This window comes from Lathamus discolor, chromosome 11 (genome assembly GCF_037157495.1).
Source record: "Lathamus discolor isolate bLatDis1 chromosome 11, bLatDis1.hap1, whole genome shotgun sequence".
NCBI classification, from domain to species: domain Eukaryota; kingdom Metazoa; phylum Chordata; class Aves; order Psittaciformes; family Psittacidae; genus Lathamus; species Lathamus discolor.
In genome coordinates, this window is record NC_088894.1 from 8,369,413 (window position 1) to 8,386,148 (window position 16,736).

Consider the following 16,736-nt stretch of genomic DNA (forward strand, 5'->3'; position numbering starts at 1 on the left):
TGGTTTCTCTTTCAATTCTGCCTTTGGGCAAGAAAAACTTTGCAGGAGTTATGAGTCAATTGTATTTGAAGCCAGTCTCCTTCCTGGAAAATGTCCTCAAGCACATCTCCCCATGCATTAGTTGCCAGACTTCCCACTGTGTGTGCCCCTTTGCTGGAAATCTGCTTTGCCATGGTTCAGCAACAACAGCTTTCGCAATTCTTTTCTGATTTGTTCAAAACAGAAGGAAAGTTCCTGAGTGAAACTTTGGCATTTAGTGGAAAAAAAAAATCCCTAATCCCCCAAATGAAAACATCCTCTAGGATGTAGATGGCTTAATTTAATGTAAATATTTAATAATCTGAGGGGTTGCATTGAAAACTAAATGGTTCAGCACCCATATTTCTCTTGAGTGATCTTGGGAGTCAACTGCAACTACAGGTACAGTTATATGGTTCCTATAATATACCCTAGGTACATGCTCATGCCACTTTCCTGCTGTTGACTCCAGCAGTTTTGTAGCTACGTGGTGAATCAGAGCTCTCTGATCCTACCTGCAAAAAAGGGCTTTGTTTGGATGAAAGTCTCCTGGTTGAGAGAGAGCAGGATACACAGTCATGAGAGGGGTGGGTGATGACAACCCATGATTAGTCTGTGAACCCACAAAGTTCTCTCGGGGTGCAGTCTCCATGGGGCTTTTATTGGAGGTTAGCTAACCACACCTAAAAAATCACACGACTACCCTGCCTGCTCTTTTGAATTGGTGTCAATGGACAAGTCCTTTCCATTTTCAGAAGAGGCTGCACAGTTTTAACTCTCACTGAGAGCTAATATAATGGAAGCCCCAGGTGGCTAAATCAGTGATGAAAACATCATTTATAAAGACACCTCAAAACCCTCCAAAAGTATCCTTATAATTATGGGCTTGCATTCTTCTTGTAACTCTACTGCACTTTCCCTCCCTGAAAAGTCTTTTACAATCTGCATGTAACTAGGTATTTAATACACAGGCAGGTTGAGCAGAAGCCTCCACAAAGATGCAGCATTGCTTCTGGATGCAAAAAGCAATTTGGCAAAGCAATATTGCATTTCACTGCAAATGTTTCCCTCAGTATGCACTTTTTATCAGTCTTTTCAAGACAAAGCACTTAGACATGAACCTTGAAGTATTACATTTTCTTAGGAAAAGCAATACCTGATATGGAGCCAAATTCTAATAATATGAACGTATCTTTAATTTTTCCTCTTTTCTGGAAGCTGGTGAGGAAAGAAGACTTAGAGTTCTTCTTAGTCCAATTAACATTTCTTTTATTCAAGTGTTAAAATGTATAAGTCATGATAACTGAACATCTGCATGGAGCACTGTTTTGAATTGAGCTGGTTGCCATTAATAGCAAAGCGCACTTGGACTCTTGTCACTTAGAGCAATAGCATCTTTTTATTAAATAGATCATTCATGGTCAGAAGTTACCTTTTTCTTCATAAAAAATCCAGTATTTATTCAAAAGTGTCTCTGCAGGGATGTATACTTTTGATAGGTACCAAAACATGACTTTTTAGTATCTTCCTTGATGACAACCCAGCATTATTTTGTGTTATCTAACAAATTTCTGTTCCTCCACTGATTTATGTTCTTCAAAGCTAAATGTCAGACACTGCTGTATACCTCCCTTCCTAAAAGCAAACACCCCCAAATTGCTTTACTTTTCACCTCTCAAATAACATCTTCCTCATTTACTGATGAATAATTTGTATTAGAATGTAAAACTGAAATTTCTTAGCAGAAACTCAGTTCCATAAAGAACTTTATTTGGTCACTAACCTTGCGAAGAAAATATCCTGAGTTTTTACTGAGTATTTTTAGAGGTGTTATCAATGCTTATTATAGGCTTTTGAATTTTTTAAATACACGTAGTTGAAGATCTCCCTGCTTATTGCAGGGAGGTGGGTTGGACTAGATGATCTTTAAAGGTCCCTTCCAGCTGAAGCTGTTCTATGACTCTATGACATACCCAAGTGTTTCATTCACTGCGATGACTGAAAAATGTCATCAGTGAAACACTGCTGTGGGAAAATACCTGTCTGATTCATCCCGTGATGATATTTAAACAGAGCATTGCATTCAATTTAAGTTTAAAGGAGAAAAACTTGTATTATGAAAAACTAGCACCCAGAATTAGCTATTTAATAAAGGTATATTGCTGCTGGTCAGGTATCATGAGCAATTTGAGTATATGAAGTATGTTTAAGGAGCAGCTAATTTTTCCTTCTTTGAAGTTATTGAAGGATTTCACAACTCTGCAAGCTGCACGGCCTGCTTCCCTCAGGTAGAAAATCCAAGATGCTCTGGGGTTTAGTCTTTAATGATTAAAACCAACTTTCAGTGGCATTCCAACCTCTTGTACACTTATTAAAAAGAGAAGCTACAGTGGAAGCTCCTGATACGGATTTAATAATATGTCCAGGTTGTTCAATTACTTGAGAAATTCAAATCAGGGTGTTCAGTGACTACCTACAAGGTATCTCCTGTTTTGTTGTCTTTGGTTTGGTTGGGTTCTTTTTAGTAGGGTGTGCTTTGAAGCTTTTCACTTGCACTGAAATGAGATACTGACTGTGTGTGTCACAGGAGCAATGCATATTTATAGCTTTTCTTTTCTATTGCTCTGACTTTCAAACATAGCCAGAGGGAAGACAGACTTGTTCTGGAGTACCAAAACTTGGCATCTCCTGAACAGAGCAAATGATGTGTGTGAACCCAACTACCTACAATGTTATCGTGCCCACAATCTTGCTCCCAAAATCTTCCTTATTCAACTTATGCTCTGCAGGCCCTATTTAAAATGAATAAAACCTGGGTCCCAGCCAAGGACTTCTCCTGGGCCAGTTTAATCCTATCCGGTGCAACCTCAACACAGTGAATGTGTTGGTAAAGAGCAGTTGGGTCTCTGCAGCCTGTGGTTGAAAGCCCCTGCCAAAGCAGCTCCCAGTTTTAGGACTGAGGGTGGCCTTTGCCCATGGATCAAGCTGGCTCTTGGCTGACACACCTGATCAGATATGTGGGTACCTTTGCCTTGAACCAAGTGCGACTGTGCTTGATTCAGGCATTGACCTCATCTGCAACACTATTTGTGATTCCCGTTGGTATAACTGAGATAAACAACAAGGGGTTTTTGTTTTTTATGGGAACTTGAATGTCTAGATAAGTGCAGTCCATACTGCCTGAGCTGTGAGCTTTTCAGACTTCCTTCCATTTACATTCTTTCATTTTTACATTAAATTTGGATGACATTTTTCCATTCTTCACCTTGAATCTACTCTGTGCCACTGGAAGTCCACCTGACAGTGAGGATCCCCTTTAGTTTAAGGTAATCAAGACATGCACCATTCCCCTGCTTTTCTCCTGTCTCCTCTTTTATGTGGAACACAGTTCAATTGCAGTGTGAATTGGATGTGATTTGTTTGATTTACAATCAAGTTTCTGGGTACCTAAGTTGATAGCGAAAGGTAAAGTATATCATAAACGTGCATACGAGTTGGGGAAGACCAAGGGGTAACTCTCGTACTCAGAGTTCCCTTTATTGCCTTGTTGTGCTCCTTGCCAGCAGCAGTCTTCACTGGCTTCCCTTCTGCTCTGATATGTGGTGCCTGGAGTTCATTCAACATGCTGAATAATTAGAGGCAAGGAGTCCGAACTTGCCAAGAGGAACATGCCCATGAAAGCAAAGTATAATTTACCCTGATTATAAACTGCATTCCATTCCACACCTGTTTGACACTGTCCCTTGGAGAAAAATATTCTGCCTCATAAAGAAGTCTCACTGTTGTTTTCCTTGTCAGGAGGAGGATTGCTCTATAAGTGTTCAGCTCCATCCAAAACCCATGATGTAAAGATTTATGAAATCGCCTTCTGAACCCTAATGCTGTAGCTAAAGTTTAACATTTTTGTTGTTGTTCTAAAGCCACAGGCTCCTGATCTTACAGCTGAGACAAAAAATATGGACAAGAGATGGAAGTCAATGTAGTCCTTCTTCTGCTAGCAAAGAAGAATATAGAAATATAGAGGTTTAGGTGCAGATAGGTATAGTATGATGTGTTAATGCACTTCCTGATAAACAGACAAGAAAGAAGCCGGCAGTAATATTCATATGGAGAGTTGGGCTGTCTTGGAAAAAGAACACTGTAATGTTGAACCAGGTCCCAAATGTGGTCTCCATCAGCACTGGTTACATTACCCTGCCCAAACAATTGTACTGATTCTGTCGTGACCAATACCGGTTTTGTGTTAGTTTACATTTCTCGGTGTCAACAAATGTATTCCTGGTTTATATCTCAGCATATGAAAGGGATTTAAGGCAGTGAGATTGCAGCCCTGAGCTACAGCACAAGAGAGCTGAGAGTTAGGAACATCAGCAGAAAGGACAGGACGTGCTATTTCTGTGACAAAACAACTTAGCATCTCTCTATTTTTTACTCTCTTGAAAGCTGACACTCAGAAATACCCAAGATTAAATGTAAGTATAATGCTCAGTTTCATAATATAACATTAATGCTTTTTCCCAAGCCATGCCTAGGAGGACACACCAAAAAAATTTGAATACAGCCACCCACATGATGGTATATCAATCCACAAGTCATCAGAACAATACACACATCCAGGGCAGGAGATTAATGAGACTGCTTGTAGTTTCAATCTCAACAGGCCCTTTGTTTCTATTGTCTGACGTAAAAAGTCAGCTTTTTCCTCTAAAGCTACAACCCTTACATGAATTTTGAGCATGTGTGCCACAAATGACATGCTGGAAATAACGATAACACAATAAAACCCCCACATGCGCACATACAGCCTCACTGAGGTCCATGTGATGTTTCACTTAGTTAAAGCTAAGCATGTGCAAAGTTATTCCCCTACAATTTGTTCTAGAATGAACTTTAGCTGTGAGCACCTTTCAGAGTTATTTTTTCAGAGCTTGGGTTATTTTGTCCCATCAGTTAAAGTCAGCATTGACACAGCTGTGAATCCTACCTCTAGCTGCTGAGAACAAAGCTCTTTCTCAGTATACAAGAAGGCAAACTAGAACACCTTATCTGTCATCTAATCACAGCACTGAGAGGTGTATGCAAAGACTGACTCAGAGCAGTGTGAAACAGCCAGCTTATAATGAGCAGGACATGTATGAAAAAGGCCAGCTTGTCAGTCCTGAAAACTGGCATCCTCTACTCATAAAAATCCCCACAGATAAGTTGGCTCCAACTTCATTTTTATCATTCCCACTAACCTGCCTAAAGCCTGAAAAGGATTGCTTTCCTTTTGGGTAGGTAAACTTCGTTCACTTCCTTGTTGAGAAAGTTAATGTGGAGGCCAATTAATTCCATTCATTTTACAATCCAGATATTTTCCTCTGAGGAGTAAGTGTAGGAAACTATAACAGGGAAGTAGTTGTGCCATTGTCTTTCTCGTAAGTAATTCTGAATGAGCAAACCATTGCAAAGAAGCAAAGAACTGAACTGAATGTATCCAGCTGACCACAGATGAAAGGTTTCGTGGACATTTATTAATCTCAGAAGCATCATGCTGGATTTATGAAATACGAGAAAAAGCAAGCCATATGGGTTTCTCAATGTTAAAGTCTGGCTTGGTCATTCATTATCTGTGTAGTTTGATAATTACCTATTTCCTAGCTAAATCGCTTTGCACATTTACTTCGAGGTAGCAGATTAATGAAGTTCTTTGAAAACTTCAGGAACTTGAAAATCTACAAAGCTTCCGGAACACGATTTTCCAGGTCGGTGGGTATTGTACTTTTAGAAATCCAGAAGACAGCACACATTTGTTGCTCAAAACCTTAGAGCAACACTTGTGTAGATCTTTGTGTCTACTAAATTTAAATAGTGAAAATAATCAGTATTCCAGTAAGCATGAACCTGTGATTTACTATACAGAAGCAATAAAGGATTTCAAAATAGCTGATAACTAGGCTGTCAAGGCCAATGCGACTAGATAACACCTCCTCTCTTTGGCTGTCTTTAAAAGTTAAACCATTGGAACATTTGTGTGCAGGGTGATGTGCCCGGAATTGTACAACAGACCTCGCTTTCTGCTAACACTTGTTTCACATTGGCACAACTCCATTGGCTCTAAGGAGTTATATTTGTTTATAATACTATAAACAATATAACAAGAGACTTAGTGCATATTATTGTTGTAGCACCTTGTGTAGATCTCTGCACATGGTCTTGCACCTCAGGGGAGCTGCCAAAGCTTCCCATTGATCATGCAAGACCTATGGTCTCCCAGCCCACCCAGTGCTCCCAGCTCTCAGGTTAGTTTCAGCAACACAAACCACAGTCACTCCGAAGGACACGTTGCAATATGATCTTCAGAGAAGTGACATGCTCACAGAGTGCTGTATGGTTTTTCTTACACCACCACTCACTCAGCCAGAGGCAGCCTTCACTTGGCACAAACAGCACGGTTTTGATAACTGTCAGATTTGCTCTTTGCGTAACCACCCAGCTGTCAGTCACGGTGCTGGGTCGGTGGCACTTTTTCATATCCATCATTTCTTTTGATCCTGCAAAGCTTCAAACTATTTTCATCCTTCCTCAAAACTTTATATTGATTTTATTTTGCACCACAGCAACTTGTTGCAAGAAGTTACCACAAATGAAAAGATTTTTGTAATGCTACAAAGACCTTATAGTAAACTATGGAAGACTATTTATAGACAAAAAAATAGATATCTTTATTTTATTAGAAAATTTACTATTACCAAATGAGACAGACCAACAAATGCCATGAAGCTGTAACATTGCAGAATGTAAAAAAATAAAAATAACCATTCATGTCATATATATAAACCTGTACTTGAAACTGCGTCATGGGAAAATACACTAGTGGCTGTAACAGCTAACATACGGTATAACATGCAGGGCAGTGACAACTTTAACCTTCAGATACAGATATTGAAATCTCCACAAAAAATAGATCTCTTAAAAATATTTATTATCCTTATTTCTTGTGGTTCTTTGAAACACATATTTTATATTGCTCATTGATAAAGTAACTATCCTGTTAGGATATCATAATTTAATAGTGGCAGAACCCATAGGATTCTAGTGATTATATTTATGGATAAAGCCTTTCATGCAATAAAAGACCACTAAGGTTTTGCAATAAAGTCATGATAAAATGGCTTGTGTGGGAGTTGGAGGCACGAAACTCTATGGGTAAGAGCAGAGTATGCAGCAGTATACTCTGTACTCAGTAGTACTGCAATTGTTGGAATCAAAGTACTGTGCAGGAATGAGGAATAAATCCTGTTATATCTCTTTGTCCTTATTTCCCTGTTATTAAGGAAGTGAATAATGTTAGGGAAAATATATTTCTTTAACTATCCTGATTTTTAAGCCCTGTTGTTACCTTTGCTACAGACTGCCATCTTACTTATCAGGTTAATTCATGACATTGGCAATTTGATAAAGACTAAGCAAGTTTCTTTCCCCTTAGGCTGACTTCTCAAAGCTCCTCAACTCTGAGCTAACAGGGCAGTTCAGTTGGGGCTGTTGTTCCCCAGGTGTCCTGTATGATACCCACAGACTGGAAGCCAGCTCTTTCCAAGCCAGCCTGTTGAACAGCTTGAGGACATAATAATTTCACTGGTCACTAATAAGAACTGTACATAACACTGCACAGCTCACTATCAAGCTCTACCCTGAACAGTCCCCCTCAGCTGCACTAAATCAGTATATTTGCATAGGTATATGAACGTGCATGGTATTTTTCTTTCCTTTTAACACTGCTAAGCACAGCTGAACTAACTAACCACATTCTCCCAATAAAACAGTATGGGAGATTTTCTTGGTGCTGTTTCTGGCTCCGCAGTTGTTCAAGGGATGTGTGTAGCAGTTTCTCCACTGGTTACCATAGGCTTTGACTTTCCCAGTTGATATGTGTTTTTTCGCAGAAGGCAGCAGCAGGGGTGTCATTTATTTTCTGCAAGCTGTATTAAACAGAAAAAGAATCTACAGGGTGATCGATTTTTAAAAGCAAATAGCTCTGAACGAATTTCAGTTAAAGGAATTAATACCCTTATTCAGATTGTGCTGGGGGATTTTTCCCCTGTGGTGTTGGCCAGGCAAAAAAAAAAATCTCTCTCACAGTATTTAAATGTCACTTGATTTCTAATTTGAAAACTTAAATCTAGATCAAAGACCCAGCTTTCCCATTTAGATTTTTACACAAATAAGCTTTTTTATTTTTTTTTTTTATTATTATTATTTTTATAAGCTTGTGAGCAGAGAAAATCTTGCATTCAATTTTTTGGAAGCAAAAAATTTATAATAAGTTGCAACACTGCATCACTATTTACAAATGGGTATTTCTTTTCTCTGTCCTTCTGCCTAAATATTTTTTTCTTATCAATACTCCATAGTGCACTGGTGCATTCTTCCTTCACTAGGGAATTTTCTTTTTAATCTGTGCACTGATGCTCAAAATCAGATGCTATTTTCCAGGAAATATCTTCTAGAAATGCAGTGGAGAATGTATAATAATAGCCATTATCTTGTTTTCTCCAATGGTATATACATTTTGATTTCCTTGTTTCTGATCTGCACCATGCACAGAAGACATGCTCTCATGGAGTTTAAAACTTGACAGCTAACTTCAGAGCCATAAGTACAAAACTTGTGTTCTTAGTACATGGAATATTTTCTGTTAAAAATAACAGAACGTGATGGTGTTTAATAAATCTCACATTGTGAGAGTAAAGCTTAGACAGACATCTGCTTTGTGATCCTATAAAAATTCTAAATGAGGTTCAAAGAAAAGCCTCCCGAGAGAGACCCTTAGGCACATACCTTATCGTCTGTGAAACGCAATGGGAAGTTCCCTGCTGGGAATCAGTATTCCTGAATGGAGCGTTTCTACTGGTTTGTCATCAGTGGCTACAATTTGGTATTTGCGAATGAGCTGAAACACAGACATTTCGGTCAGCATGCTATGGCTTCTAGACCTTCTCATTAGGTTACGTGTTGAACAACCAGGCACTGTGTACAGAATGACATTTTTAGAGTATTTACCCAACAAAGAGCCAAGTGAAGCTGCAGCTCTGCGACGCGGCGTCCAATGCACATCCTCTTCCCAATGCCAAATGGAACATGAGAAAATGGATTTATTAAGTTTTTCTGAAACCAGCGCTCTGGTTTAAACTGAGTCCAGCTATTAAAGTACTCTTCATTGCAACCCAAGGCATGGCTATTTATCATTAGTATGGTCTATAAACAAAGCAATAGAAAGAGTCTCATTACAAATTGGCTTAGAGCTACCAAGGGAATCAGATTGTTAATGGAACAAAATAATTCAACAGTAAAGGTGAGGCAGTTTTCACAGAAAATGCTGTGTAATTCTCTGAAGATCAAAAAGGTCATCATTTTCTCAGAAAATCATGGGAAAATTTGACAAATAAATTTCAAATAGCACGCAAAACTATTTTTGTCTAACTCCAAAAGCAGTGCAGGCGGGTATGGCTTTCCGTTTATGGGAATTCTTGGTGCAAATTCCCCATTCCTCACTCTGGGACTTGTCCTTTGGCAAAATCATTTTGAGACTGAAATATGACCAACTTCAGTGGTTTACAGGACAGTTAATCAATGACAACATATTCTAGTAAGGTAAATTAATTTGACTTACCCCTTTGGGCAGATGATAATCTCCCAGAACCATTTCTGTGTCGATGGTGCGAGTGGTAAATGGCACAGATGGTGTTAATCTACAGCGAAAGAAATAAAATGGGTTAAATTTCCAGCATTTTTTCTTCCTATATTTATCATCGTTTCCCTTAACCAGAAAGGTGAACAAAATTATACATACTAGAGAATTCTTTCTCCCTGTTATACACTGGCTGGTAAAAACCTTTGTGATCATTTTGATTTTTGCAAATTATTTGAGAACTTTACCTCATGGATTCTTTCAGACATGCTTTTAGGTAAGGCATATTTTTCAGGTTCTCAGCACTTGGACCCTCATTAGCTGCCAAAACACTCTGTATTTCCTGGAAAAGCTTCTGCTGAACATGCGGATTGCGTGAAATGTTATACAAAGCCCATAGTAAACTATTGGCTGTCTGAAACAAAGCAAAAAGAAATGTAAGACCTCTGTTGGTGGTGACACAAACATGCAGTTGCCAAAAGTGCAAAGCTGCCTCTATGGCTGGTTGCTGTTTTGCAGTATTTTGCAAGCCTAAGGGGTTATGGGCCATCCCAGTTGTTCTCTAGGAGTACCGAGCAGAAGGAAGAATTTAGTGACTTCAGGTAAAAATTCACTTGCACATAGGCCACCAAAGGTACTACGGGATGAGCTCACTCTCAGATGTTGTGATGGTTAGGTGATGGAAGAAAGCAGGGAGTTGCAAGGGTGCCAATTTTCGCGAGCTCTTGGAAAGGCAGGTTTACCGTTTCAACTCCAGCAATCTGGAGCTCTGCGATGGCAGCATACAGCTCCTTCTTGGAAAGTTGTCCTCCAGAATAGATGTCACACAGGAAATCCTCCTGAGGGTTTGCAGAGTGTTTTTCCAGTCGGCAGTCAATGGAGTGCTTAGCTGAGGAGGGAGGAGCAGTAGGTGATTAGTAGAAAATCACTATAAATACTGTAATAATAAAAGCAAAAGCATGTTTCATGCAGGATTTTGAAAGAAGATACCAAGCTGTGCTCTTTTGTCAAGCAATGAGCATTATATTGAATAAATAATGCCATTTTCACCTTTTAGACAAAAAAAATAAATAGATCACAAAAATCACTTCTGAACAGAAGGAGCTTCTGCAAACTATTAGGAATTCTGCTTTCTTAAATTAGCAGTGGAAATCACTGATGTGTTGAGTGAAATATTTAGCAAACAGGAATACAAGCATGTAAAATTTATTAGCTTGGATTTTCAAAGGGATCAAGATATTAGAAAATCAAAGAGACTTAGCACTCAGAATCCCTGAGGGGAAATTGAAGCCTTTGATTTACAAAGGGAAGGCAAAAACAGATGCCAAATTTTTACATTTTGTTTGTTTGCTTTTAAATATAGAGGACTAGACTTCGGCCACCCTTTCTCATGAATATCCCGACTGTTTAGAGCAGTTCCTACTAAGGAGCTCTTTCTGTCAAGTGAAGGTGTCAAACTATTTTTTCTGGACAAAACCGGTTTCAAGTGTCCTTCCTAAAGCCCATAAACTAAGAAGTAATACATAAGTGCGTATGTGGCTGGCATGACCAGAAGTCCTGACATACCAAGTACTCAAATACCTAAGAGAAATATATCACTGAGCACCTCAATCATGCAAATGCCAAGCCCTCTCTCAATCTTCACCTAGAACTGTCACTATCTAGAAAAATATTGAAAAAGAGAAACTGAACTTCATATCTGGAGTTAGAGTAATTTTTGTAATGTGAAGGCCAATCCATCTTAGACATTGTTGTCAAAAATGTTGTCAAAAAGCCAAACTGTAGTTTAGGATTTAGATTGCTGATGCTTTTAAGAGTTTAGACTATATTCCAGGCTGTTCTGAAAACCTATAATTTCTCTTTGTTTTACTGAAGCAAACAGGCTTTCATTGTATGTAAAATGCTTGTTTCTCAGGAAAAAAACTCCCTTTGAGGTGCCTTTGAGAGCAGTCCCTTTTCTCACCCATATACCTCATATTTAAAGAGTTTATACGCTTTCTGACTATTTCATTTTATGACAGATTAAAGTTGGCTCACAGCGTTGCTAGCTCCTAAATTTCTGGGGCTTTCCTGGGGATTGGGTATTGCCCTACAAGCAGACCTAAGTGTTAGTCATAAGACAACAGTATTCTTGTGCTTGGAAGAGCTTTGTGGTTAGCTGCAGCAAGTGTCTCAATCTGTGCTGAAGGCAGCAATGAACAGCAGCACAGGGCAGTAGCAAGTATGAAGGAAGTTAATTCCACCAAGTAGGAAGCAGAGACAAAGGGAAAGAAGACAAATTATGTTTAAGACAATAACCTGTTTTAAATATATCATCCCATGCTTTTGTGTGAGCCTGCCAGACTTTAGTGTTCAGACCCTTGTGAAGTTCTACAGGGGTCACCATCATCATTCCAAAAGTAGCCATCATCTGTGGTGGAGAGAAAGTTCTTGAAATCTCTCTTTAATCTACCTACTTGCAATCTCCAAACAACATTAGACTGTAAAGTAGGAAGCAATTTTTAAGGAAGTCAAGATTCCAGCAGGTATTCCAACCTGGACCAAAAGGATGGGTCTCAATCTACTTGGAGCATATCCAGCTAAAAGTTAGCGACAACCAGCGGAGGTTAGGAGACATCTCCAGCGAGTGATTCATCCTGTTTTAGGTGACTGTTTTAGAGTGGGGCAAGCCACTCTTTGGCAGTGCCTCTCTCTCCCTTGAAAATGGATGGAGCCTAAAGTCAGCCATCTAAAAGATAGGTACCTGGTCTAGTTTTTTAGGCTAAAACTAGGCAGATGCATATCACCCAAGTCCATATTGCAGCAAAATGCACATCAGGTGTGCTTGCAGGAGTGACTAACCTCCAAGCCCAGTGTATTTGCATAATCCCACACAACTCCAGGAGTCCCACTCAACAAACAGCAGTGTTGCACAACGGGTGTCTCACAGGGAGAGGAAAGTTAACCAACCAACCTGACAACTCTATTTCCAGGATTACCCTCATGTCCACACATTTTTCCCCTACAGCTTTAGGCATTTTATAAATGAGACTGTCAGATGTTCAGTGCTAGCTTTGCACATACAAGTGTCACCTTGGATGTGCAAGGCTGCCAATACACTTTTAGTACAGAAGCTTGAGTTTCTTTTTTCAGGTACCCTCTCATTAGTAATTAGAGTAGAAAATCAAAACAGCCCCTGTAAAGACTCCTCCATACCGTTTTTACTGCCTTGATGAAGTTCAAACTTTCTTCTTCTACATCGTTCTGTAGGAGACCAAACCTCTTTCCATACAGCACCAGACAGATACCTGTTGTTAAGCAATATTATAATTAAATGATATAAACAGAAGGGTGCATGGTGTCACCATTACTTATCAAGGAATGGCTTGGATTAGCCTAAAAAACATTCTATGATATGCATCTATGAGAGCAGCACTTTGAAACACCTTCTGCACATTTGCCTCAGACCCAGGAAGCAGTATGTCTAGGTAAGGTGTCCTTACAGTAGCAGTTTCTTCACAAAAAAGAATAACTACATGGATCCCCTCACAAGCAGCAGATCATTGTGCCAAGCAGGGCTGGCATATTTGGCAATGCTACTGAAAAGAACTGAATCGCAGAAAACTGGAGCTGGAGAAGCCATCTATTCCAGCATCTTCTTGCCCTTTCCACAGCCGGAAAGCACTTGCAGACACTGGCTGCATCCCACACTCCACTAGTTTCCACCTCTTTCCACTTTCTTTTTTCTTGTTTTAAAGCTGTCACTTCCTATTTCTCCCTTTCTAAAAGCAGCCATCACCACAGAGTGGAAAGAAAAACCACACCCAAACACTTTGTGAGCTCAGTACACAGGTTGCTGAGATGAGCCAGCCAAGAGCAGATGTGTCTGGCAGAGCTTCAGTTCCCCACTGTAGCTGACCGTCCCTCCTTTTGGGAACCACTGATGCAGTTTCTTCTGCCTTAAGTCATTCCTGGCACAAGGTTCCTTAGTGTACTCTGAAAGGTTTCTAAAGGTGGAGGCTCCCGTCTTGGTAACTTATTCCAGTGCTCCTCAATCCCAATGTAAACATTTAAAAAGGGGATTTTCTAACCCTTGTTTACAATGAATACACTTCACTGTTAGTGAATCGGTTCATCAGTCTTGTGCAGCTGATAATTAACAAATATCAGATGGACAAAACCAGTTGAGTGCTCTCTGATCCCACTCCAGATAAATGCACTGTGATTCCTCCAGGCTTTGGATTTATAAGCCACTTTTATGTTTGAGGTTTTTTGGAAGAGACATAGATGACCAGAAGAGTCTGCATACCTGCTGCTGAATTTTGCACGTGTACTGCTAGTCCCTGGCTCTTCTGCAACTCACTTCCCATATAGTAGGTGACAGCTTGGAAACGATCAGCCCACAAGTTTCTCACTGAACATACTTTAACTGAAATGCCTTAGAAGGTACAAAATGCATACTGTTTACAGGCAAAACCAACTTACTTTCAAATGACCATTTGTTGAATTCTGAATAGACATCTTCCATTTGTCCATTGTGATTACAAACATCATCTATTCTGTGCATGAAGTCTTCCAGGACCTAAGTGGTGGAGAGAAGAGAGAGAATAAAAGGGAATAAAATGACATCAATTAATAAAACCCCCGTGCAATTCAGCATTTCAGCTGTCTTTTCAATAGATAACAATCTCACATAGGAGAGGAATACTTATGTTCTTTGAATGAGATTCAGTTTCCCTCTGTCTTAATATATCTGGATTTTACATGACTCTCTTGTTATTACTGCTTGTACATTGATGAACTGAGCTTTCCTCCACAGGGTTGAAATGCTTCGGTCTGATGCTGGGACAATAGGAGTTTCACAGTAAGAAGGATTAACCTGTTTATCACAGATGCTCCTCAAACTCAGTGAAGAACACAGAGGTTAAAGAGGATGAAGGAATAAAGGCAAAAAACACAGAATACAAGAAAAACAAGAAAAAACTCTGGGTTTGCAGGTGCCTGTATCATTGTGGAATAATCTTGCTATTCTTGGGGAGACAGACTGTGTCAACTGTGTGGTCTCACTTGTGGTCAGACCCTGATAATCCGTTTGTCTTTATTATTCCCTGGCTGATTTCAGAGTATCATCAGCTCATGGTTTTACTGCTGTAGTCCACAGCTACCCAAGTAAACTGGAACATTTGATCTGCCTTTATTTCCCAGGATTCCAAGGGAGTGGGAATAGAGAAAGACTTTCTCAAAGCACAATACCTCGTTGATCGTGGTATCCAGCTTCGCAACTTCCCTGGGTTTCATCAGTTTCTTTTGAAAGGCAGTTCTTACCCTCTGCCAGTCCTTTCCTTCCCTAGATTGAATTAAAAACAGCCAGGTTGGGAAGAGAAAGGCTAAAAGAAGGAAGAAAGAAGAAAACAGCCCCAAACCGGCAGCATGTGCATCGGGACCTTCCCCGCAGCGCGGGGCGCGGATGCGCGGATGCGCCTTCACCGCCCCGACGGGCGCAGACTTGACGCCGCAGCCGTCTCTCGGGGACACGGGATGCAGCCGGCTCCGGGAGGGAGGGGAGCGGCGGGCACAGCCACACAGGGGAGGCCGGACCGGCCCCGCGGCCGCTCGCTCGCCCGCCCGCAGCATCCACAGGCACCTTGGAGACCACAGGGAGCAAGCGGCCCTCCCCGCATCTCCGCAGGTGCGCTGCCGACGCCACTTACAGGATCAGCAGCCCGTAGCCCTCGTCACGAAGGTCCCGATAGGCTTTCCAAGGCTTGATCTCCAGGCGCTGGGGGCAGGCGCTCTCCCGGCGGTACAGAGCTTCCAGGAGGCAAGGGGCTGCGATGTGCACCGAGTCGAAAGCCCCCAGCTTCATGCGGAAGATCTTCCCAAACCTCCTGTGGTACTCGGCCTGGGGATGTAGAAGAGACCGAACACGCCTCCGGTGAGTGCGGGGCGCTCCCGGCTCCCCCCCACACCCCGCCGCAGCATCCCCATCCTTCCGCCCGCCTCACCAGCGTGTCGTGCTGCCTTTTCAGCCCCCCTTTCCAGAGGACGTCGGGCAGGCTGCCCATCAGCGGCCAGCGGGGCGGCCCGGGCAGTGCGGCCAGCGGGTGCCCGCGGCCCCGCGGGGCGCGCAGGGAGCAGCTCAGCGGCCGCAGCCCGGCGGTTCCGTGCGCGGTGGGGCCGCAGGTGAGGGCGGGGCGCCGGAGGAGGAGGATGCTGAAGCCGCTCATCGCTGCGCTGACAGGCGCCCATCCGTCTATAGGTACATATATAGCAGCCAGGAGGCCCGCTGGACTTTCGTCTGGGGCCAATGGGAGCCCCGGGCGCGGTGAGGTGGGGCCGGCCCTGCCCGGGGAGGACGAGGGGCAGGCGGTTCGTGAAAGGGTTCAGGCGAGGCAGGAGGGCACCGCGCCAGCGCCGCCCTCCCCAGCGCCCTGCCTGGGGGGCTCCCGGGGGCCCCGGACCCGCCGACCTGCCCGGGGGTTGCGGCGGCCACGGGGCAGGTACTGGCACCCGCTCCCCGGCGGAGCTGAGCTGCCGGCATTGTGCGGGTGCCCCCCTTCAACTATTTCTCTTATTTATTTATTAGGGGCCCGGGTCACATCTGCATGAAGCATGGGGGTCTGAGGGGTTCATCCTGCAGTGCGCAGGTGGATGGACAGTTCAGTCTTCCTTCAGCATTTGCACTTTGAAATGATGGAATAAAAACAAAACCGCAGGGAGCTGAGGAATAACAGCGTTTGGTGGTTGGGCTGCTCTTACCCTACCTAGCTGACTAATCACTTATTTATGAAAAGGGCATGTGTGTGCACCCTCTAAGAAGGCAGAATTCCCTTCACTCTTAGTGTTGGCAGCCATTTAATTCTTACAAAAATCAGTTATTTCCAGAAGAATTTTAATTCCATAACCCTCAGAGAAAGGGGTAACCCTCAGATTCTAAGTGAAGGCAGGAAAGGTGCTAGTACAGAGAGAGCAGCACAGGGCAGCTGGGTCCTTAGTGCTCTGTCCTCTCCTTGCAAAAGAAGTCAGAGAGGTTGTGTGTGGATCTTGCTGGGAGACAAAAAGCTTCCCA

General features: G+C 42.0%; 1 protein-coding gene across 1 annotated transcript; it reads right to left on the bottom strand.

Moving 5' to 3' along the window:
- Window positions 1-6,697: 6,697 nt before the first annotated feature.
- Window positions 6,698-15,906, bottom strand: LOC136020465 (1,25-dihydroxyvitamin D(3) 24-hydroxylase, mitochondrial). The gene is made up of 12 exons (XM_065691581.1): window positions 15,673-15,906; window positions 15,379-15,569; window positions 14,921-15,014; window positions 14,153-14,249; window positions 12,884-12,975; window positions 11,987-12,098; window positions 10,432-10,577; window positions 9,937-10,103; window positions 9,671-9,749; window positions 9,061-9,255; window positions 8,839-8,950; window positions 6,698-7,979 (listed from the first exon to the last, which is right to left on the bottom strand). Exons 1-11 carry the CDS (start codon window positions 15,892-15,894, stop codon window positions 8,840-8,842), a joined length of 1,506 nt encoding a protein of 501 aa, XP_065547653.1. The 5' UTR covers window positions 15,895-15,906; the 3' UTR covers window positions 6,698-7,979; window position 8,839.
- Window positions 15,907-16,736: the final 830 nt, after the last annotated feature.